General features: G+C 34.0%; 1 protein-coding gene across 1 annotated transcript in view; it reads right to left on the bottom strand.

The window, feature by feature from the left end:
• Nucleotides 1-17,842: 17,842 nt before the first annotated feature.
• Nucleotides 17,843-26,464, bottom strand: part of LOC122787200 (procathepsin L-like) — a 282,706-nt gene continuing 274,084 nt past the window's right edge. Inside the window, exon 8 of the mRNA XM_044053790.1 lies at nt 17,843-18,698. Within this exon, the coding sequence (XP_043909725.1) occupies nt 18,599-18,698 (100 nt within the window). The 3' untranslated portion in view covers nt 17,843-18,598. The remainder of the gene's footprint in view (nt 18,699-26,464) is intronic.

Here is a 26,464-nt window from a genome sequence, read left to right as displayed (position 1 = left end):
TCAGCACCCCCTTACATAAAAAAATCAAATCATCTATATATCTACAATATAAAATAACATAATTATTAAAAAAAATTCAATCTATATAAAAACTTAACTTCAGAAAGCCCCATAAACAGATTAGCATACATGGGTGCAAAAGATGCACTCGTGGCAGTACCTTGTACTTGATGGTAAATGAGCTTATTAAACTCAAAAAAATTATTCATCAAACAAAAATACAATAATTCCATCACATAATTACTAACAGGACTATCACCTAGAAAAAAAATCTAACCGCTTCCATACCTAACTCATGGGTAATAGACTTTTTACATCTATAACTATCCAGTAATATTCTTCATCACATTTAACATTCTTTATTTTATTCAAAAAATGGAAAGTGTCTCTAATATAAGAATTTAACTTAACTACATAGTTCAAAAGATAGGAATGTAAAAAAATGTAAAAAAATCCCCATATTATGGAGAAAATAATTATGTGCTGCTACTATGGGGTCTACCTGGGGGGGGCTCACATTTTTGTGTGTCTTTGACAAGCAATAGAACTTAGCCATTGAACTTCCTTCTACATTAAATTTATTTAGGGCATTGTTTCTTGTAAAATAGCCCAGTCTTACGCCTTTAGCTACTAGTTCTTTAAACTTCATTATAGCTTGATAAAAAACATCAATATTTGCTGCCCTATATACTTGGCCATCAGATAAATGGCCCATACACATTTTCAGGTATTGTTTCCAGTGCATAACAAATTTTCTATCTTTATCTGAGGGTTTTATGATTGTGTCTGATCCGTTTACATAAATTTAATATAAAGACAACCATTCATTCTTATTCATGTTATACAAAATGAGTTTCTTTCAAAACTTTCTCTAATGCAAAATTAAGCATCTTAGAAAATTGCAAAATCACCTGGTTGTTAAATGCAGGTATAATAGTGCTAGTATAAGTAACCATTTCAGTATTTAAAGTGCAATATGCATTAGCATTTTCAGCTGTTTCAAATGAAGAATCACAAGAGAAGAAATCCAGCAACTCATCTTCACTTGCAGATACACTTTCTTCATTAACTGACATACTTTCAACATTACATTTCTTATTAACCTAAACACTTCTGCTTTAATAAAATGTGCTCTAGGTAGAGCTGTTGGTATAAACTTTAAACCATACTTCAAATCAGATATTTCATTTAAATCAACCCCAGATAAATTCACAATGCAATTATTCAAATCATATCTTGTTATACTGCTAACTACTGTGCAAACATGTTTAAAATTAATATTTAGCCCTTTTATTTTGTTGTTTGAACTGTTGAAAGTCTCTGTTACCTTCATACCATTGTTTAGAGCTGTTTTGTTGACTGTAGCTATTCTGCTGTCTTCCCTGTTATTTCCCTTGTCCCCGAAACATATTATTTATGTAATTAGGTTGTTGTGGAGCAGGCAGAGGTGGATAGTCTGTATTTTCATTATCAGAGCCTGCAGAAGTATTAGTTCCATCTGTAGAGGCAAAGGAGACATTTTGGTGTTTCTTAGATCTCCCAGAAGTATTTTGTAAACCTCTGGTACCTCTCTGATTGTTTACCTTCCAAACCAGAGTCATAGTCTCTAATGTCTCTTTGTAACTTATTGATTTTGCGTTGTATAATTTCACTAGAGTTTTCTTCTAACTTGTTATTTAAAGAACATAACAGTTGTTCAAACTTAGAACCACATAGCTGCCCAGATAATTCTTCACAAGCAGCTGCAATTTCAGCCTTCACTTTAAGCTGTTTTAGGGTGTCTCATTCTATCAGTATAAGTAGCCATTCCCTTGCACACCTGTGGGAGGCAGCAATCCATCTTTTCTCAAACTCTAGTTCATTTACATCAGAGGTATCAAAGGCAGCAGAAGGAATCTTTAAAAAACATAACCCCCTAGGGGTAATGTCTGTATCCAAATATCTCTGCAAGCCTAGAATATTATAATGCAAGGCATTTTCTCTAAACAGCAGTCATTCAAGTGACTCTGAGTTAGTACGGTCAGCTGTTGGCAAATGTACTGTAATAGCCTTACCACTTCATTAAAAGGGTTAGTAGCTCTTTCCCCCCTTCCTTCTAATGGATGCTCCCAGGTTTTAACAGGGGCAGCACTGGATATAGAAGTACTCAACTCCATCTGGGTTTCACCAACTGGACGAAAAGTTGCAGAAACAGATGCATCATCTCAAAAAAATATGTGGCAATTGTTGCAGCGATCCACTGACCATTTCTCACCAAATAAAAAACAAGCACCAAACATGTTAAAACACCCCAGGCTACAAAGCCAATGAAAAAGATGCCACCAATCTTGTATTAAATAATTTCTTCACACTGAATAACACTCTGGCGCCTCGGCACAGCCTTCCTGGAGTTACAAAATATGCCACACCATGCATACAGATATATACACACATATATTCACTTACATACAATTAATTAAACAATCGTCTAATTAGTCAACCATCAATTAAAATAATCATATATACATTTTAAAGAAACACTCTCCAGTTACATTTACTATTAAGACCTGCTGGAGATAATGTATTACATTTTAAAAAATATAAAGTCTCTTTATACAATAATTTCTTTTTCATTAACACCATCTGTTTCTGATTGCTTTCAGATAAAATTTGATGGCTTACAGATAGGAAAAACAGATAACTATCTAGATGTCCCTTTGACTATTAGGAACAATAAGATAGTAACTAACATACACAGAAAAGGGAATTGGAGATTATAATATTTTGTATAGTAGCAGTTGCCATCCACCACATACTTTGAAGGCACTACATTATAATGAATTTTTGAGAGTTAGCAGGCTATGTAACAATGAGATGGGCCTAAACAAGGAAATAATACAAACATGTATTAATTCCAAGCAAAGGGAGTATGATAAAATGTTATTTTAGATGTTCTTCATAAAATAATAGATACCAGCTTATTTCATAATAGGCCTTTAGTAAATAAGATAAATGATAGAGAATTTAATACTGTGCAGGAGTGTAGAAACGTCTATTTTGTTACTGTATATAGTATCTTAAGTGAGAAAATTATTGTTGCCATTAGATATTATTGGCCCTACTTAATCAATATGGAAGGGGTAAAAAATCTTTGTAGAACTGCAAATATCTATTTCAAGAGAATTAGAAATATCAAATACATGGTGGTAGATAATGGATTAGTTTCACCTGGTGAAAAATTAAATCTGCAGGTTTTGGAATGTGGCACCTTCCCTTGTGGAAGGTGTTCGGTTTGTTCCAACATTACCAAATGTTTTGAAAAAATAAATGGTGTAAAATTCTGTTCGCTTCTGCTTTTTCATGCATAACTAAATCAGTAGATATGCTTTGTCTTGCCTCTGTAACTTGTTTTATATAGGGGAGATTAAAGAATATTCAAGCTTTGGTTGCAAGAACATATTAGAGACATAAAAAAACAGTAATGCTATGAGCCCTATAGATTTACATTTTTTACTTGTCATAGCAGTGACTTTTCACTGTTAAAAGCTTGTATTTTGGAACATATATCAGAAACATATGAAGTGTTAATGAAAAAGAAATTATTGTATAAAGAGACTTTATATATTTTAAAATGTAATACATTATCTCCAGCATGTCTTAATAGTGAATGTAACTGAAGAGTGTTTCTTTAAAATGCATATATGATTATTTTATTTGATGGTTGATTAATTAGATGATTGTTTGATTAATTGTATTTAAGTGAATATATGTGTGTGTATATATATATATATATATATATATATATATATATAGATGTATGGTGTGGCATATTTTGTAACTCCAGGAAGGCTGTGCCAAGGTCCCAGAGTGTTATTCAGTGTGAATAAACTCTCCATGCACACCTTGGGTGGTTCACTCTGGGTCCTGACACACTTGGGGTGATTTATTCCACTCCCCACCATGTACCCCGGGGATGATACATTCTGGTCCTCACCATGCATCCCTGGGGTGGCTTGTTCTGGACTCCATCATGCACCACCCCTTGGTATGGTTTGTCACAGCCCCCACCATACACTCCTGGGTGTGGTTTGTTCCTGGCAACACACACACACCCCTAGGGTGGTTCTGGCCAGGCTATGCCATGCACATCTAGAGGTGATTCATTGCCATATGTGTCTGTCAAGAGGGGCCATTAGGGGTGGTTGGAGGATTTTTGTTTTATACCTCTAAACTGCCCATACATATACTCTAAGTAAAAAGACATGCACTGGGCTGACAGTGCTGCTCAATTCTGCATTGGACATTGTCAGCCAGCAAACTGCCTGTTTCACTGACCATTGGTCACTGGGGCGGGTCACAGTCAGGATTACATGCGTTTTGTTCCATTGTGACAGGCTGCATTTTTTTCATTCTTAACCGATAAGTTGTAACAGAAGCTGTACAGTTTATCAGTTGTGTTTGCAGACTTCGCTTAACTCCAACCCCCCATCTCCCAGGAAAGTGGTTTCTTCTTCTTCCCCCCACACCTCTGGAAGTGGTTCCTTCTGACCCTGCTGCACCCATGGGAGTTAAATTTATTTATTGACTGCTTGATTGACATTTGTTTACAGGGAAAGTCTGACTGGGTAGTAATAACCATTTTCATCAGAGGTCCAGGAGAAAAGCTCCACAAATATGCAAACAGAGAGAGAAATAATACAGTATAATTTAATAATTGCATAGACAAAACAGACCTGACAAATTATACAATACTGCATGTAATTCAAATTAAATTTGATATTGTCTAGGATTATTCAAAATATACCATATTTTATTGAATGACATTGGCATAATATATGAAAACAGAATAGTGGAGCTGGAAACATATTGCTGAAGTGGACTCAGAGGGAAAGCACACATAGTGAGACACGGATAACATATTTTTTACATCAAAATTGAAGTAAAAGGAGTTACAGAATAGTGATTGAGATATATGAATAAATATACAGCTGCCATTTACTCAGAAGGACAGTTTGAGAGTAGTTGAAGGTGAGAGTCATATGGGAAACAGGTGACTGGATTATGAATCAAAGGGTATTGCCTAAAAAGAAGCTAGACATAGATATAATAATATTCTAAATGAAGGATGCTAATTAAAAAATAGACTGGTGTACAGCAAGATTAGAGCCAAGAGTTTGAGAGAGATTCTTTTAATAAAGTCTTGAAGGCATTGAGGTAAGGTATTAACCTAATGGAAGTAGGTATCCTGTTCTAGGCTTTAACTACAGCGTTAGAGTACAGACTAAGTCCTACTGACCTTTGAGGTTTATAAATGGCTAGTAGTTATTTGTCAGAAAATCATAGGTCATGGTTTGGAAGAATGGTAATGATAGCTGGAGAAGACAAGGGATTATACATTATTTTGTGAGTTAATAACAGCCGAGTATATGTTAGATGATGGCGTAGTTCAAACCAGTATAAAGTATTTACTGCAAAGCATTGATTAGTTCTTTGAGATTTACTAGCTGCAAATCTGTCCACTTTATTGTAACGCTGCTCAAGCTTAGATTTCAGGAATGACAAGATTTGTCTGAACTGGAAAACCATAAAGGAGATAAGGTAGAAGATATGTGGTAGCTAGTGTTTCTTCAGTTGAATCGGGAATTTCTTAGCTCTGTACAACACTGACAGTTTTTGGTGATTTTTTTATACTGCTATTAATGTGAAGACTGAACTTAAGATTATCTTCTATTATCACACAAAGTAGTTTGGTATGTGATACAACTTCAATTTCAGTATTTTAGTGAAGGAAATTTAAATATGTTTTTATTAAGAGTATGCTAGTTTGTAAAGAACAGTAGAAGCTTGGTTTTCTTGGGATTAAGTATCAGTTGAGTATTACTAAAACAGCTCTGTATGGAGTTAAAGGTACCTTGTGTTATTTTTTGCAGTTGGGTGGGGTTGTCAGAGGAGCAGATTAGAGCAGAATTGTCTGCATATTGTATAAGGGTTGCCTGTTTAGAGGAAATATGAAGATTGTTAATAAACTTGTTGAAAAGGAGGAAGTCAAAGATTTTCAACCTTGAGGTACAACAGTGTTCACTTGTAGCTAAAGGGGAAAAGTAGAATGTCATCTGACAGATTGATATCTAGCAGACAGATAACTAGTAAACCATTGAATAGAATATGAAAATCCTAGAGAGGATAGTTATACCAAGAGGTTGCTGTGAGAAACTGTGTTGAAAGCTTTTCACAAATCAAGAAATAATGATGAGACAACTGGTCGTTGTCTGTAGCTTTATTGATGGTGTATGTGAATGATACAAGGGCAGCGTCAGTTCTATGTGCAGATCAAGCCCATGTTGTGTGGGAGTTAGGAGTTCTCTTAGGAGACTATGGAGTACAGCAATAGGTCTAAAGCTGGATATTTCAGTGGAGTTACCACTTTTATTGAAAGAAATAATAAATAATGTTTTCCAAAGGGAAAGAACATAGGCTTCCTTAATGGATCTGTTTATTAGTATTGAAAATGGGTAAGCAATGGAGTTGGCAGTTATCTTTAGGAATTCATTAGGAAGGTTGCCAACAGAAAGAGAACAATGTTTGATTTTACTCAATAAGTGTTATGTGAGAGACAGAAACCCTTTGGAAAGAAAATTTGGAGGGCAGGTGAAATAGGTGGAAAAACATCAGTGAGGGAAACTATACTATCTGTGAAATATGAGTTGAACTGAAATGTTATGTCTGTGGTGGTATGATTGGTAGGGCTCATTTATATTATTTGTCCCAAGTTTCATTATATTTTTGATGGATGACCAGGATTTTTGGGGATTGAACTTATGTTGATTTTGTAGGTCTGAGTAGTATTATTTCTTATCATTATTGAATTATTTGGTGAGGTTATGAAGTTCTTTAAAGTGTTGTAGGTTTTGAGGAGATTTATGTTTTAGCCATTTTTTTCCATGCCTTGACTGTATTAAGCATGATGACTATACTGTGGTCTGACAGCCAAGCAGCATAGTTGGTTTTCTTCTTTTCCTCCTTGGCGGTGTCAAGCTGTTTAGAGTATTTAAGAATGTTGTTCTTCTTTCAGCTTTTCCCGGTTAGGGGTCACCACAGTGGAACTCCGGTCCGCTAATGATTGGCAGTCGATTTTTATAGTGCCGAGGTGCCAGTTTGATGCCCAAACTTCAATGAAGGCATGCCCATTCACGAATGTCTTTTGAATGCCACTCGACCGTGGAGAGGACATGCAGACTCCACACAGAAGGCGCTCCAGCCGAGAATCGAATGGGAGAACCTCTTGCTGTGAGGCAACAATGCTACCGTTGCACCACCGCAGCTTCTGTTTAGAGTATTTAAGAATATACTGTTACATGTATCTACTGCCTCATCAAGGAAAATTTGAATAAGGATTAACCAACTGAAAGAATTTAAGATGTCTAGATGTCTGTAAAGGTATCTGGGTTAAAGTGAGATAAGTTATAGGTTGATTTATATATGTGTTTAGTATGATGAGTCTGGTAGCCAATATAGGGTGATAATCACTAAGGGAATCTGAAAGAATTCCTGATAAGGTGTATTTACATGGGTTGGAGACCACTGTCCAGTCCAGAGAAGAACCTGGCAGATTGGATTTGTTGAGATGAGTAGGATGAGTAATGAGTTGCTTGAAGTCATGCAGGTTAGTGGTTGGGAAATGTAATGTGAGGTTTTGCCAGTTAATATTGACATCCCCTACAATTATTTTTCATTTAAAATTTTTTTTGATACCCAGTAGCAGATATCTGGCTTTCTGTTAAAATGTTTGCAATTGAAATGCCAAGTGCCAACAAGCTGGAAAAAAATATAGGAGAAGAGCAAATCTCAAAAAACAGTCTTTTGTCTTAAACTTCTTTTTGAAGAGAGGGCAAGCCGCACCCCCACCTCCAAATGTATATATACCACTTTTGATATCACCAGGCCTCAGAGAAAATGGAATATTCTGAGAAATAGCAACACAGACATAGTATAATTAAATCCATGATTTCATCCATTCAGTCTCCATATTTTGGAGCTTGCTCTAGCAGGTCCTGATATTTTACGTGGTTACCAGATATCTTCCAGAATGGACAGATAGTTTTGTGGGGGTATTTGTAAAGCAATAAAGCCAAGATATTTATTTGGACTAAGGTGAGAGATGAGAAGCTTAGCATTATTGAATTTAGGTAAAGGGTTGCTGTATGGATTAAGAACGCAGGAGTATGAATACAAGATATCTACTCCATCTGCTTTTATGTGGAGTCAATCAGGCCTAAGGATACTGCAGCTTGGGCGGGGAAGAATTTCAGTCTTTTTATGATATTTTAACCAGGTTTCTGAAATTGCTAGTTTAGCTGGTTTATGTTGTAAAATCCAGGCAGGAAGTCCAGTGACTTTGTTACATATACTGCTAATATTTAGAGAGATAAAATTTAACTGACCGAATGCTAGTGGAGTTTAGGTGGAAGATGGTATAAATAAAGGGTACGTATGGGAGTGGGTCCTGGGTTTGGGTGAATGTCATCACTGAGTGCAATGGTTTTGGAGTAAATATGAGATAAATGTGTCTTCATTATAGTAATCCTTATTTTTGGTTTTATTTTAGGCTGATAATACACGATGTATTTGAATTAGAGAATGGGAAAATCATAGCGTAGGTGTGCTTTAATAGGTATTGAAAAGTGATAAATAATATAGGTTTGCAGGGAATTACTAGGGTAATGGCTCAATAGCCCTTACAAGCCTAGCCAGTTTTACCCAGATTTTACCAAATTTTTTTTATCCCTAGGGGAAAGATATCAAGGTTCAGCAAGTGGGGTTTTGACCATTTTTACAGACTGCCTCTGTTCATAAGGGACATGGGTGTCACTCCAGAAGTGAATTTGTGATTTCCCATCCATTGGTCCATTGTGTACTTGAATACGGTCTGGAAAGGCTCTGCTTTACATGAATAGGAAGCCTACTCCACAGGAGGGGCAATCTTTGGGACACATATCTGTCTCTCCATCATGATCTATTCATCTCAGAGATCATGTTTAGATCTTTGTAGCAGGCAACCCTCATGCAGTTAGTTTTAAGAATATGTAACATTTTCATCAGGACTGGGTCAGAGACTACCTTGTAGGTCAGGCACAGATCACCCCTGTGTAATCAGCAGGAAACCGAATATAGTGATAGGGCTTTTAATCTGCTCACATCTGACATGTTGGTTATGCCCTGTAATTTTTTTTTTTTTTGTGAGGACACTCCAACATACTTCTCAACTGTTCAGATTTTCACTGAATGTCCAGATTTTTGGTTCATATTTTTAGTCTGTTCCTCATAAAATTTGTGGTTTTCTGGATTTTTGTGGCAAATCAGTGAGGACTGCATTCACTAAATAATGACAGGCATTTGAGGTTCAGACTTCATATCCTTCAGAAAATGTATGGCAACACAAGACCTTGTATTCTAGCAAATTTCTAAGTTTATACGAACAATATTTAAAATTTGTCTCTATTTTGGGGTTTTGTCCCCCATTTGGCTTTGCCAGATTTTTTGTAGTAAGAAGTTGAAAGATATGCAGTCCAAGTGTTACAGGTGCCTGGTGAGGTACATGCCAAAGGGTGTAGTGTACTAGATTACTCGTCTGATGAGGGCCGAGTACAGTGGTACTATGACATCCTTAGTTCTGGATGCCATACCTCTATTTATAAGCTGAAACTCATAGAAGGATTTCCCCACCACTGAGGACACACAGTGGTCAAAGTTCAGATTACTAAGTACCCAGATCTCTCACCACTGGGTCCTCGCCTGAGGGATGCCATCAATGTTGCAATTTGCAGGGCTGTTTGATTTCCCAAAGATCAAATACTATTATAAATAGTATGGCAGGAAGTGATTTCTTTCTATCCTCCCACATCCAAGGAAGTGTTTTCTTTCTGGCCCTGCACACCACTGGAATTGGTTTCTTCTTGCTATCCATACCCCCTGGAAGTGGTTTCTTCCTGCCATCTGCACCCCTTGAAATGGTTTCCTCCTCCATCCACACTCCTGGGAGAGGTTTCTTCCTACTGTCTGCACCCCTGGAAATGTATACTTCCCTTGAGAGTCTGCCAACAGGGACCTTCATGGTTTGAAAGCTTTTCTTTTATAGCCCTAAACTCCTCATGCACACTGTAAGTATCAGAAGAAGAAATGAGAGGTTGTTTCAGCGTCTCTTTACTATTTAATTTTTTATGAACTGGACTCAATTCTTACAGCTTTTTCTTTGATGACCATAAACATTTTCACTAACCCATTTTCTTTAGGTCAAAGTAAGTTGTAGCTGGCATATTCACAATTTAATGAACTGTTCAAACTGAAGATTATTAAATGTCAGGCCATTGTCTGATTAGTAGTGTTTTGGCAGTGCAAGAGTTGATAATGATATATTAAGCACTCAGCAACCATGCCCGATTATATTGTGCTAAAAATAATCTTTTGTTTTTATAATTTATATATCTGACAATGTTTGATATACTGTTTGATTTTTTTTTAATGTATAAATGCTCTGTCACTGAGATTTGATTGGCTGCCATTTGACTATTATTTAAATTCTGTTTTCCTTCTATTAATGGGTTTAGATTCGATGAAAACAATCCTTGAAAGGGTGTTACATTTTTGGGGTTTTTTTTTCCTTTTTGAAATAAACTGCTGCAGATTGAAGTGCATTGCTGTGATTTTTATTTCTGATGATAATTTGTGGATGTACTTTGATTTAACTTCTCTGTAAATGCTATATTTAAGTATCTAACAGTCAGCATAAGCATATAGTCTAAATCATTATAGAAGTCCATGCTGACATCTGATTATGCTGACTTTGGCAGGTCTAACATCTGAACTGGAACACTGAACATTCACATTTTTGCAGGTGTTTGATTGACAGTATGCAGTCAGTTAACATACTTTGTATCATGCAGGAGTCCATTCCAGAAAAGCACATCTTTTCTGTAATTAATGCCTTGCTTTTTTGTACTTTCCAAATGTTGCTTATGAGCAGTCTTAGTGGACCTTCTGAGTAAAATTTCTGGGATGATTAACCTGCAATCCTTCAATACATACCTTCTTGCCACCATAATATAATATATCATCCTTACAGTTTTCATATGTCTTCATGATGTTCCAAATCTGGGTAATTTGTTTTTCTTATGCCAAGTGTTCATTACACAAAACTATTTCACTTTTTGTAAAACACGATCATTCTCTCTTTCACACTGTTTCTTCCAACATTAATACTTTTGGGAATGCACATTCAATATTTTTGATGTAGACATTGATCACCTTTGCATACATTGTTTCTCTCAGTATTACTGTCCGCATTATGTTTTAATGAACTGTAAACTGATATGGCAACAGTCAAACCTCCCATGTTTCCTTTCTTATTTGTGGTTTTGATTCAGGGTTATTTAATGCAGTTTCTAGTAGCTTTTGATCTGTTGTTAGTTTGAATAACCCTGCACCTCCTAGAAGGAAAAGACTGAAAACAAATAATGCAATCTGGCTACCCAAAAAGATTAAAATGCTAATGCAAGATAGAGAAAAATCATGAAAAGAATGGCAAAATATAAAATACCTCATATCTTGAAAACTTCAGAATGGTTCATGATCATACTAAAAAGCAAATAAATGAAGACAATAAAACTATACTATAATAACTTTCACAATAATACTAAATTGTCCTAAAAAGTTTGGACATCCATTAAAGAAATCTTACATCCTGGCCAATAATTTAACCCAAACTCCCTCTCCCGATAACTCACCACTCAAAACTGTAATACAGTTCAAGTAATAGTACAGCATCTCTAACCAAGGATTCCTCAACATCTAATCCCAACCCTGCCCAACAGCCACATATCACCACATCCACTTTTACCATCAAACTTGTGTCCACATCCTATATAAAACTACTCTTAAACAAACTTAAACTGTGCTCTTCTTCTGTGATGACCTCCCAAGCGAGTACCTAAAAACAGCAGCCAACAGAATTGCTTATCCCATCTCAATCTTTATAAAATAGGTCAATCCAGGAATCCCATGTTCCCTGTCTCTCTCTCTCTCTCTCTCTCTGGAAAAAGTCAAACATTATCCCCTTTGCACAAAGCAGGAAATTCAACTGACATTAATAACTTTAGACCTATAGCAATCTTATATCCATCAGCAAAATACTTGAAAAATGTATTCAAAAACAATTGCTAAACTATCTCCAGCAGGAAGAACTTCTATCCCATACACAACATGCCTGCCATCCTTTCCATAATACTAGCACTGCCCTTATAACGTATATAGATACTGTCAATAAAGCTAGAGATAATGGCAAACTAGTCTCTTCCTTATTTCTAGACTTGTCTAAAGACTTCAACACAGTTTGTCATAGCAAACGTCTATTTCAAATGTCCTCACTAGGTCTTTCTTAGCCCACACTTCTATGGTTCAAAAGCTACCTACCCAATAGGTATCAGTCAGTAAAATGGCATGCCATTCTTTCTCCTTACCTCCTAGTCACCACTGGTGTACCACAAGACTCTATCCTTGGTCCCCCCCTCTGTAACATTTTCACCAACACCCTCTATGCATCCACACAACAGGCCACCCTAATACAATACACAGATAATTACGCTCTCATTTGCACATCTCACAACATGGTACACCTCCAAAAAATTACTCCGGAAGCTTTAACAGCCACTAAAATATGGCTTTGTAACTCATGCTCACCCTAAAAAAGACCAAACTACTAATTTTTCCCCAAATCCCTCTGTCGCACAAAAAAAAATGAAAGTCCTCTCTCTTGATAATACAGCCACTGAAGTCACTTCTTATAGCAAATTATTAGGGATGATAGTGGATGATAATCTTACATTCAACCTGTATATACAAAACTGTATAAGAAAAACTAGGGATGCTTCACCGAGCCAAAAACGCTCTCACCGATGCAACTAACAGTACACTTGCCACTACCTATTTCCTCCTCACTCTTCTTTATGGTGCTCCCATCCTTACAAACCTCTGGGCTGCACTAAAATTAAAATGTGAACAATGCTATAACAAAATTGCTAAATTTGCAGCAAATACCCCTTTCAGAACCCATCACTGTGTAGCACTGAAAAACCTAAATTGGTTAGAGCTGCATCATCAACTAACATATACAGAGCTTCTTACCACATATAAAATTATCCAGCATCCATCTGCCTGTCCAGCACTAAAAAACATTCTACACAATAGGCCAGTCATTGGGATCCAGTGATCAAAAACTCCTATCTGTTTACAAACTTATCAAATCTGCTGGTCATTGTATGTACTCGTACAAGGTTGCTAAGGCATGGAATTCCTTATCTGTATCCATCAGGTCTATATCCTCCTCCTGTTCTTTCAAAACCACTGTGAAAGACTTTGTAGCTAAAATCTGGCTCTGCTTTTGTTCAAAACCAGGATAAACTGTATCCCTAAATGTGAACAAGTACCTATTCTTTCCTTATACCTCCTTACTGTCCCTTATTAACTTACTTCCTTACTGCTATCAAATTCTTTTCCCTGACATTCTCTCTAAATATACCATAAATCAGTTTTTTCCTCACTTCATATTGCAATTCCGCTTTTATTAGACTAACTTACCTTTACTTTCTTTGCAAACTGTCTAAAATTTCTCTAAATATTAAATGATTGTAATATAACTTGCATCAATTATTAACCAATGTTTTTATATTATTGTCTTATTTGCTGTAATTATTTAAAATGGCAGATATTTTTGAAGATTGTAAACTTATTGTTCTTAAAATGTTTTGTAATAATTTGGAGCTTTTCTCCCCGGCACTCCGCTGAAAATGGGCTTCTATCCAGTAATCAAACGTCAGTAAATAATAAATAACTAAAACATTTCCTAACAAATATATATACATATATATATATATATATATATATATATATATATATATATATATATATATATATATACACACACACACACACACACACACACACACACACACACTACAAATGAAAAATATAATTCAGAAAGATAAGAACTGTAGTGTACTATCCACTGCTACTGACACAAGTTACAGGGCTTCAGCTACAGACTGTACTCATATAAACAGGAAAACAGAAATTAGTCATCATCTTATTCAAATGCTGCTCAGCAATACTGAGTTGAGTAACATCAGATCTACAATATTGAAAAAAAAAGATTAAAAGCACATATTTATATTAAAATGTGGTCTACTGTGTGACCTGAACATGGAAAATAAAACATTTTAAAATGTCATCTATGCTGGTGTAACAGCTTCAGCTGACATAGCCGGTATTGCTCTTCTATGTAAACAGCAAGAATAAACAGATAGAATAGAGCAAATGAAGCTTCAAAATATATCTAACCGAAACAACAAAGCTAAAATCCACAAGACAGAACTGGTTTATTACAAATACACAAAATAGATTAAAACAACAATAAAATGAGGTGGATAAGCGCTTTCAGAAACCCTTCTTCAGATCCATAGAACCACAATAGGTGGTTCAATTTTTAAGGACCTCCTGGTTAAGTACTAAGCAGGAAGAACAAGTTATTGATATTTCCAATATGAAAAAGTGATTATGTGAAAGGGGCTATAAAGTGAAGGAGATAGAGAGAGGAGAAATGGCAGTGAACTTGAGTCCAACCAGAAAGGAACTATATTTCTATCATAATGCAGGAAGATCCAAGGCTACATTGACCTGAAAAAGGGATGAATCTGAAAGTATAAGATGTACGCTTACATATAGCCAGGAAATTCAATCAATATGTGACATAATCAAAAACAATTGGAAAATATTAACAGCTGATGTGTCACTGAAGAAATTAGTAGGGGAGACCCCTAGGTCCTGTTTTAAGAACAGACCTAATGTAAAACAACTTTTATGTGGTGAAAAGAGAACGATGAATAAATTGAATACCTTGAGGAAAGGTACTTTCATCTGTAGCAGATGTAAAGCGTGTTCATTTATTAATATTACTAACATGTTTATACATCCTATAACTAAGAGAGTTTATTATTTGGATACTTTTGCGGATTGTAACACCAAGAATGCGGTCTATATTGCTACGTCAGGACTGTGAGCAGTTTTATATTGGGAAAATGAACTAAGACTAGGATTTTGAAGCATCTCAATGAGATTAAGCATAAAGTCAACACCAGTGCATTTTCACAGCACATTATGCAGCTCTCGGGGCATAACATTTTCTTTTATGGTGACAGAATGTATTATAGATGGTCCTAAGAGAGGTGATTTATTTAATACCACTGAATTTAAAGAACTTCAGTGGATTGCTGATATGAGAACGGGCTGTGAGCCAGGTTTAAATGGTGTTCTCCCTTTAAAACCGGCACTGAAGAGGCATCGGCTTAGGAAAGAGGTTTGATTGGTCAAGCATCTTTTAAGAAGCCTATTGTGTCACATGGTTCTATGGATCTGAAGAAGGGATTCCGAAAGTGCTTATCCACATAATTTTATTGTTTTAATCTAATTTGTGTATTTGTAATAAACCAGTTCTGTCTTGTGGATTTTAGCTTTGTTGATACAGTATTGTTCTTCTATGGGATAGCTAGTGTATCTGTCAGTCACAATTAGAAGATTGTCCATATTATTAGTTGGCTGATAGATATCAATGCTAATATCTGTCTAAAATGTTTCTGGCAATGCTGACATCTCAACAGGTACATTACTTTTCTCAGTTTGCTTGGCTCATTGAACATTTGAGTAATATACTGTGTTTTATGTTGCCCATATTTGGAAACCAAATATTTATTTTTATTAGTATGGTATCATCCTTGCATCATTCATATCTGTATAGTTTGACACCATCTGGATATGTTTTAACATTAAACGGCTTCACCTTCAATAACAGAGGATCCCTTTTAGTTTCTTTCTCCATTTCTATCAATCCAAATTATCTGGGGAGTTCAAATTCTGCTAGATCATCACACCTTCTCCTTTCTGTAATCTGTGGAGTTACTGCTACTTTAGATTATATTATTTTCTGCATGTAAGCTATATATATATATATATATATATATATATATATATATATATATATATATATATTTTTTTTCAGCTGCATCATATATTTTACTTAGAAGTTGACTTGTGTGTAGTGCTTTCACTGTGGCATAGATAACTACACAACTTTGCCTTGCAGCATATAAAGTTTTGCGCATGGTATATTTTATTCATACTAACATCTGTTTGGAAATATTCTGGTACTGGTAGTGGTTCCATAGATGTGTAGGCATGTGCAGTTGTGAGCATGAGTGGTATTCTGAGCCTTGATTTTATGTCTCTGATACGAAATTCCATTTCTGGTTCAACCTCGCTCACATCAATGTGTATACCATACATATGTACTCTTCTGAGTTTTTACTTCCTTTCTCTCACTTTGTCTATTCTATCACACAGTTTTTTTATTTATTTATTTTTTGCAATTGTCTCTTTATGGCACATGACTAGTCTAAACTTTAAACTGTTAATTTTCTTTTGTTAAGTCAGGTATATTTTAATTAAAACTTTGTCCCTCACTGATCCAACTGTCATGACTCTTCTTCAATTTTCTGGCACATTACTTCCAGCCCTGGATGGCTATAACCATATTACCACTTTGGTGTGAGTTGAGCTTAGGTGAGTAATCATTCTTGAGTGATTTGGATTTCATATATATTTTATATTTTATAAGGTAAGTTCTATGTGGGTATTTGCCATCACGTTCTCCACACTGATATTCTATTCTGGTTCATATTTTTGTGTCCTGTCTTTAATTTTCTGTTTTCAGATTATACTCTTTTTCTATACCAGTTAAACACTCCTGGTCATCTTAACTCTATAAATATTTATGTTTTTTTTTTGCTCTTCTGAAATTTCCAATGACTTACATAGTCTAGTGAGTTGTTTAATATGATATATGACATTTTTGAGTGATATTTCTGAATAATGTACATTTTCATTTCTGAATCAGTATCAGTTAAATAACAGTTCTGTACCAATGATTTATACTATGTATATAATAACTTAGTGACAGTAGATGAACAGGTAGCACACTTGCCTTTGGTGCTGGAGGATCAGAAAGCTGTGGGTTCTATTCCCACCCCAAGTACTGACACTGCAGTGCAGCATTACGTGGTGTTGCACTCTTCAGTTTTCTGTTCTCCAGATGAGATGCTAAACCTTGATCCCATCTGCCTGAATAGGGATAGTTCAGGTTAAAGATCCTATAACACTTACTAAAACAGAGCAGGAGAAGTTGCCCTGCCCAAATATTTTCTAGTCAGTGTGAATACCACCTCATGTCTCCCCTGAAAACAGTCCACTGGCTTAGTGGGGCTAACCTGGTCAACAAAACATGCATAAATAAATAAATTAATACCTGCCTGCTAATGTTTCCTATACCTTCTCTGGCTGAACAAGTTGCAAGGTGAAGGATATACAGAATGGTGTATTACATTCAATAACAGGGTGAGATTTAGGCAGTAGAGCAGTGATTTTTTTTTACAGCTGTGTGTACTTTTAAGTAATGCTTTTTAATCCAGAGGCTTCTGTATGCTTTCATGATTTAGTTCAAAGACATTTTAGTGTTTCACAGTTTCAAAAGCTGTAAACTCAAAAAATAATTAAGCAAAACTGGTAAATTAACAAAGAAATGTGATGGTGGTACAGAGGGACAAGACATAACACAGGTATATAAATCGCTGCCACATTTTGCAAACACACCTAACACAGCAATTTTCATCTGAAAAGTAACCAAAGTGAAATATGAAATAAAAAGGAGCAGGCAAGAGAACATTTAGAGTGAATAGCACAAACAAGAACACTCAGTAGCATGTAGTAGCTTAAAACAAAGTTTAATCTTAAAATGGTGCAATTAATATAACAACACTGACATTATATGAGGAAATAAAACATTAGCCAGCAGAGTACATGCTAAAATAACAACAGCCCTAAACTATTCTATCACTAAACATATTAAGAAAAAGTACCCTCTGGAGACAGCTACAGAGTAAGGAAATCCAGAATGAGGGAGTTTTTAAAAATGTCAGAAGTCTGCAATGGTTATTAAAATTTCCATACTGCAAAGAGTTAAGAAGCCACACTAAACAAGTTAAGAAAAAGTACCTTCTGGAGACAGTTGGAGTAAAGAAATCCGGAATGGCTAAATTTGTAAACATGGCAAGAAGTCTGCAATGGGTATTGAAAATTCTGTACTGCAAATGAAACGTGGGAACAGGTAAAAAAGTCTGTTAATCTTGGGAGGTGTGAGATACTTATTAAATCTAACAGGCTGTTAATCCATGCTGACTAGAGTATACCATGATATGAAGAAAATTAGGATCAATGCTGGAGTTGTAGAAGGCAGAATCTGTTAAGACGTTGTAAATCTCTGATTTTTGTGTGACACACCAATACAGGTACAACATTTTTACATTCTGTCTTCATTCAGTTCACAGTCCATAGTAGTTTTTCTAGTAGCCTTATGCTCTTCCTAAAACATCTGTATAGAATAAACAAAGCACCAGTGGCATGAACATTTGCAATGTAAATAGAGAAAAGAAGCAGCCATTATTTTCCAGCACAGCATAGCCATCTACATACTGGGAAAGCTGGCTTGATTTGCCACACCACAGTGGCTGTCCTTGTCTTTGACCAAGCGGATATATCCATTCTCACCCCAGTGCTCTCCCCAGCTGTAGGAAAAGAGATAATAAAGAAGCATTTAAGTGAGCATAAAACCTGTGGATACAGTGGCATTTAAACTGATACAAACATGTCAAAATTACCATAAAGCTTCAAAACAGAAATTATACAGTTTGATTAGCTGCTCACGCAGTAACAGAAAATCCTGGCAAGTGTTTGCAAATAAGAATATCAAACAGGAAACATACTAACAAAGGACATAGTAATACTGAAATGGGAGAAGGCTATAAAAATGAAATAATTATGAATGTTGAGAGAAATAGACTGAATGCAGTTGTGATGAGTTTGGCAGAGCTAAATTAGAAATTAAGTAATTCGATGCTGTAAAATTTCTCAAAAATAATCTGTTCAAATCTCATTTTCATGGAAGGTATTATACAAAGTAGCATTTTACTAAAGTAAAAAACAATTATTTTATATGAAAGCGGCAATGCCTTTCTCCCCTTACATACAACTGTGCCTTATCCACTCCCTAGTTACCATACTCAGCTTTCAGATCACTGCACCTTTGGGGAAAGCAGATTTCCCACTGTGACGAGCACATTCAAACAGCCAAAATTCAGTTAATTGTTGCAACATTGGCAGTGAAACATTCTGTTGAGAAGAAAGGAAATCTGAATAAGGGCAGCCAACTGGCGCAGAGTATCAGGGGTAGTGTATGACAGATGAATGCCAAAAAAGCTGAAAAGTACGGTGTACAAAACAGTGGTGTGACCATATATGACATAGAAACCTGGGCAGTAAAGACAGAGCAGCTTAGAAAGCTAGAGGCGATGGAGATGAAGTGTCTGTGATCAGTGGTAGGATACACACTGTGGGGCAGACAAAGAAATGAGGACATCACAGCATAAGCCAAAGTAGCTCCAATTGCAGGGAAGGTCAAACAAAACAGATTTTAGTGGTTCAAGCATATGTGCAGAAAAGCAGAAGACAATTTGGTAAAGAAGAAATTACAGTGTCCAGCAAAGAGGTGGACGAATTGTGAGATAAGACTTACAACAGTCAGGCACTGACTATCAAAGAAGGTCAGAGAGTAGCATTGAATATATAGAAATTGCAATAGTTGACACAACACCCCAACCCCAACCCCATGTAGAAAAAAATGGGAAAAAGGGGGTTCATGATGATGATGTTAGAAATAACCACTTTTTTCTATGATTATATTCCTCAAAAAAAAAAAAACATTTCCACAATAAGCCTCTAAAGGCCATGAATTATTATTCACATTAAATTTATCCTACCTTACATCATCATATTAGGCACCTCTTGCTAGCAATGCTGCTTACATAGGTACCATACATTCTTTAATTTCTTCATTATCTTCTATGTACATCCAAGATGCCTTTTACATCCACTTACAGATGTTAATATTCATAGCTTCTCTCATTCCCTATGTTTTCTTAGTCTCCTGTTTATTTACAAAGGTGTCTATGTTTAAAAGATGTTACACATTTTTACATTTAAAACTTCATTCCATTAGGTATTACAGACATCTCTCTCTATATTATTTTGTTCACTTTCTTCCATGAGTTAAAATAAGATGTTGTTCTTTCTGTTCTTATTTCCATTCATATTCCTTAAATATGGGTGAAGTCTCACTTTTCCAGTTTGTACTAATGGTTTTGTGTGCTATAGCCAGTAGTGTCCATAATAGTGAAAACTTTGTTCTAGTAACACATTGGGGTATGGGAGCATTAAACAGGATCAAAGACTGAGACAAATGAAAATTATCATTAAAGACGATTTGCAAGAAAAAATTAACTTTATCCCAAAATGGTTTAAGTAAATGACACTCATAAAACATATGCCTCCAATCTGCTCCCAGGTTCCTTTTACATCTCCAACACTCTATATTTTTTTAAACATTATTTCCATTTTATGTGGTGTTATAAAGGACCTATGAATGAATTTCCATGTGAACAGTTTCCATTGCAGTGAAAGAGATGTTTGCTTTGTGGAGAGAAATATTACTTTCTTCACATTGTCATTTGATTATTTAGTAGTCCCACAGATTCTCTGTATGATATAATTTAGTTTTTTAATTATTTTATAGATGTTTGATAACTAACCTATTCCATGAACAGTTTGTGTTACTGAAAATATGAAGTGCTCTAAAAGTTTAGGTATATTTTATCTGACTAATAATTGCATTGTCTCTGTTCTGTTTAAAATGTATTGTCTTATGTCCTGTATACTTAGCCATAAATCATTACCTAAATCAAATTTGTTCCTTATTTGTAAAACTTTTCCAGAGTCTAGTAACTGATGCCAATAATCAGTTCATGCTTTTTAAGAGTCTTGATTATATTTATGTCAAAAGTTTTTATGCTATTTTGTATGTGTGCAATAGGATATAGCAAGAATGAAAAAGCTTTTATGTTGGGATTCCTATTCATAAGGGTTTTATATCAATTTAATATGTTTTTATAAACTTGGAACTTATTTGCTCCTGTTTGCTTTCTGTAAAATGTTCTTTCTTCATCCAAAGAAGGTTATTTGAAACCAACTCAGTATATTGTGATGGTAATGTAAAACCTGATTTTAGCCATATATTTTAATGCATGTAATTCCATCTGGCAGAATAAGCATTATTTACCCATAAAGATATTGTTTTATAATGCATATATTTATATATCTGGAAGACTGATTCTTCCTTCTTTCAAATCATTTTGGTTCAGAGCTATTCTGGGTTTATTGGGATACCATAAGAAGTTTTACAATAGTTTAGTAAAAGGAAACACAGAAAAAACCTGTATGAAGTATATTATTTTTGGAAAAAATAATCATTTTATTTATATAATACCTGCCCTCCATTGTAAAAAGTATTCACTCAATTTTTAAATGAGTGTTTTAATGTTATTTAGAGAATTAGAGTAGTTTATTGTTATTGTCTTATCTAGTTCATCTGTTAATGTAACCCCTAAGTATTTTACCTTATTGTCAGCAGCTATATATTTAGAAAAATACTTATCTATGTATTTCTTATTAGAATTTATAAGTCATATATGTGTCTTATTTTCATTAAATTTAAGGTGTGAGATTTTCTGAAAATGTTCAATTAAACTTAATAGAATTTTTAGAGAGGTGCTATCCTTTAAGGTTAATAAAATATCTACAACAACTGTACCTTCAGTTTCAAACTGTTGTCAGTTTGTATACCCTTAATGTTCTTATCCATTCGAATATAATTTGCAAAAGGTTTGATTACTAAGACAAATAATAATGAAGACAAGGGGCATCCCTGTTTTGTAGCTTTAGTAATTTCTAATGATTTATTAAAGCATAATCCAATCTTTATATATGCTAAGGATTTATCATAAAGTGAATTGATTACTAGTGTGAATTTTTGAGAATCCATAATCTTCTAGACCTGACCATATATAATACCAGTGGACAGAATCAATGGCATTATTTATGTCTAAACTGACTATATTCATATTACATTTTGTATGGTTAATGTAATCAATTAGACATCATTCTTTTAATGTTATCATATGTATTTCTGTATACTTATAATTCTTTTAATGTTATCATATGTATTATTGTTAAATTGCATTTATATCGGTTTTATTACTTTTTATTATTAATTCTGTAATTAATGTATCATTGTGTAGAGCTTTTCTCCCCGGGGGTGTCCAGTCTGACTTTCCTGGTAAACAAATGTAAAATAAAATAAATAAAAATTTCTGTCTTTTATAAAGCCAGTTTGATCTTCATCTATTAATAATTGAAGTAGCTGTTTGATCCTAGCTGCACATATTGCCAAAAATATTTTATAATCAACATTTAGTAAAGTTACATGTCTGTAAGATGAACCTTCCTTTGCATTTTTATCTGGTTTCAAAATAGGTGATGATATTGTATATTTCCAAGAAGGGGAACTTTTTGCTTTCCCTTACTAATGCAAACACTTTTAATAGTAATGTCAGAGCTTCTTTGGTTAATAATTTGAACATTTTTTGGGATCATACTATCTATGTCAGGTGTTTTGTTCGGCTTTAAATTTTTAATTTGTGACTTAAGTTCATTCATGGTTGTCTATTAATTTTATATGATCATCAGTTACTTTGGTTTTAATATGTTTTCTAAAGAAGGACTTTAATATGTTTTGCAATTCTATTATTTTCTTTTGAGTATTAACTCTATGAAAGTATAATTTAAAATGCTTTTAATATCCCTTCTATGTCTGATAATTTCTTTCTGGTATCTGGAATGTATATTTCCTTTATTTGATTAGCCTTTATGATCTTTTTAGTTCTGTTTGCTACTTTTTCGATTTATGGGGTTCATTGAATACAAACATGGTTTGATCTTCTCTAAATTTATCATTGTCTTATGATGTAGTATCTCTAAATATTTTTTATTCATGTCATCTAATTTACTTATTAAATTTGGCTTTCCCTTCTGAATGTCTAGCTTTAATGTGCCAATTTTTGCTTGAAATTCCAGTAAGTCTTTGTCCCATTGCCTTTTCCTGATTTTAAACCATGTTAATACCTTACTATATAAATTTGACTTCAAAGATTCCCAAATATATATATCTGATATGTCTTCATTAAGATTTATGTCTACAAATGTTTGTATCTCTTTAACATAAAATTCCTTAAAATACTTTAAGTTTATTTATGAAGGAATTCTAGTTACAGTTATTCTTTGTTTTGTATTAAAATTTAAATCAAAAGTAATTGCATTATGGTATAAAAATGGGCATGTGATTACTATGACTTTATCCAACTTTGTAGTTAGATCTCTTGATATGTACACTCTATCTATTCTTGAATGCGTGTCATGTCTCTGAGAGTACTGTGTAAAGAATAATGTGTTAGAATCAGCATATTCATTAATGTCTATGATATTAAAACTCTCAGTAAAATCAGATAGAACCTTAGAAATTGCTGTTTTCTTTCATATGTTTCTAGCATCAGTGTCCTCATCATTCATTATACAATTAAATTCTCCTGCTATGATTATTTTCCCTTTAACATGGTGTACAATGTCTTCTAAATGCTGCTTGACTACTATGACACATAATCCAAGCAGCCAATAAATGTTTACTAGAGTATATATCATCCCATTTATGGATATCATTACTAAACAGAACATCCCTGTTTTGTCATAATATTTATTTAGAATTTTTGGCATTAAGATTGAGTTTTTCCAAAGGATTACTACTTCCCTCTTCTTTTGTTTATAGTACGAACTTACTAAAACTGTATAGTTATTTGTGTTCTTTGTCACAATTATTATTCAGACCATTTACATTAATGGAAATACATTTCATAGTTACATTACCACTCATACTGCTAGTCATGTGAATATATTTTATACTAATAAGCACATAGATTTAACTAAAGAGAATGCCTTATTTTAATTTGATGTAGCAAAGTACTTACAACTCATACACACCCAATAAAAAGGAATTGAACAATAAAACCTTAAAGATTGAGACAAAAAAAACTAACCCTCCCATGGGGAAACACCCCCAGCTTTGAATAGCCTGGCCATTCAAGCGTACCCTCTAACACCCCCTCTAAGTCATTTCTCAACCCAATTATCTATACATTCTGCCTAACAGAAAGAAGCTTGCTATGTGTTGTACCCTATTCATATAAGACATTTTTCATAAAATTTGATTTTAGATCCAAGAAAAAGAATTAACATAACCATATTACTATATTAAGCATATTAATTTCATATTAAAATAATGAGTTACATTGACTTCTTGTGTTTACTTATAATATACAATTTTCAATTAGTCAAACTCCTTTTGATAATAATGGATTAATACTTGTCATTCAGATTAATCTAATCAGCAAAACAATTCAGATCTATAAAAATGTATAACAAGGTTCCATTACTCTAATTAAACCCAGTGAAGCTACTATTATATTGTGTAGTAGCGCAGTCTGCTTCAAATTAAACTCTTTATTTTATATAATCTAATTACAAAAAATTCCTATTTACATTAAAATCAGATATAATGCGTCTCTTCTATAAGTTAATTAAATTACTTGTTAATAAATCTCTCATTGCTTTTATTCTTATACAAATTATACAGTTTTGGGTGTTATTAGGTAAATATTCCTTTAAGAAGCTGAGAAATTCAAACAGCTCATTGTTAACCTTTAATGTAAGTGCTTACATCATGCCTGAGCCTTTTGCTTTCATTTTCAAGCACTCACACTGTCACAAAGGGATTTCTAGCTTCTAAATATGCTAATAATGGAAATAAAAACATCTTGGGAACAAGGAAACAAGCTTTTCAGCTCACAACCTTGGCGGGAAGCCTAGAAACAAGTAAATAAGCAATTTGAGTACTTCTAAACAGCTTCATACTTGAAGAATGCTTGAGAGCATCCCCCCTTCTAAATGGCTGTTAAAGCACAAACATGTCTCTGTAGTTAAAATCAAGTTTACATTTACTTGAGATAAGTTTTAGTTTAACTATAATGAGCCTTATTCATTCCATATAGAAATAAAGACATTTCTTTTCCCCATTTAAGTATGTACTAATTATTAAATTAGTTAAACCATGAAACATTCATAGACAAAGATTTAAAAAAACAGACACATATCTTCTGTTAACATTTAGACTTGTTTCAAAATCTATATTAAACTGTATGTTCAGACAAACATTTTAAATGTTCATTTAAGTGCCTTTTTTAAGCTGTAAACAAAATTCTATGTCTGCAATATGCATAAAAATATGCAATATGATGTGTTACTTAAACATTTTCATTTTCTTTAAGCTTAGTTTTTCCCCTTTCTTTTTTAAAGTAATTTGAGAATATGAGACTGAAACACTCTAACAAAAGGTATAAGCATATAAAGATTTTTTGTTTCATGTATTATGCTAGTGTTATTTACAATACTTATTAGTTTTATGCATACTTGTTCAAGCATCACCAAGCTGTTAAGTTAATGACCTAGAAAGTTAATAAACAACAATAAAATGTTTTTACCTTTTTATGGGGGGGGGGGCTGTTGTAGTCTGTTAGTTAAAAAGCATTATTTTTATTGTACATTTTAGGGAACTTCATAGATTTGCCATCAGAGTAAAGTGTAATTCCCTTTAGATAATTTGTGTGTGGTATAAAAGGTGGAAATATGTAAAATAATTATTTAAAAGTTACTTGTCATTTAGTCTCTTCTTCTTTTTGTCTACTTTTTTCCATTCATCCCTCTCTGCTTAGGGTAATACCAGTATAATCCATTTCTTCTGTTTGATCTGAAGTTTTGCTAGATGTTAAAAATGACACAGCTCCATCCAAGGTGTCAAAAGTCTTTGCTCCATCTCAGAAAAAGATTGTAAGTCTCACAGGAAACAGTAAATGGACCTTAAAATGTCTCTTCTTCAATTATTTTATTAAAGGTAAACATTTCTTTCTTTTAGCGTTTACCTCCAATGAATAATCATTGTCAAGTCTTATTACATTATCTTGGTATTTAACAGGAGAGTTTGACCATGCAGTTTTTAGCACCAGTTCCTTGTACTGAGGATATAAATCCTACTATTATTGATCTTGGACTTTTATTTACTTTGCTGAAAGATTAACAAACTGCCAGTGACCTATGGGCTCTTTAAATTCCATAAGAAAAAGACTTGGGTAAATTCAGAACATTGCGATGAAATTTACCATACTGTTTCCTTCAGTCATTTTCAGTAATCCATAAATATGCAAATTGTTTCTCCTTGACCTATTTTCTAGGTGATCTGATTTGTTTTAGAAAAGAATTTTATTTTGAGAGAGATTCA

This window comes from Protopterus annectens, chromosome 13.part0 (genome assembly GCF_019279795.1).
Source record: "Protopterus annectens isolate FY-2018-M chromosome 13.part0, PAN1.0, whole genome shotgun sequence".
Lineage (NCBI taxonomy): Eukaryota > Metazoa > Chordata > Ceratodontiformes > Protopteridae > Protopterus > Protopterus annectens.
This window is presented reverse-complemented; position numbering and strand designations above follow the sequence as displayed.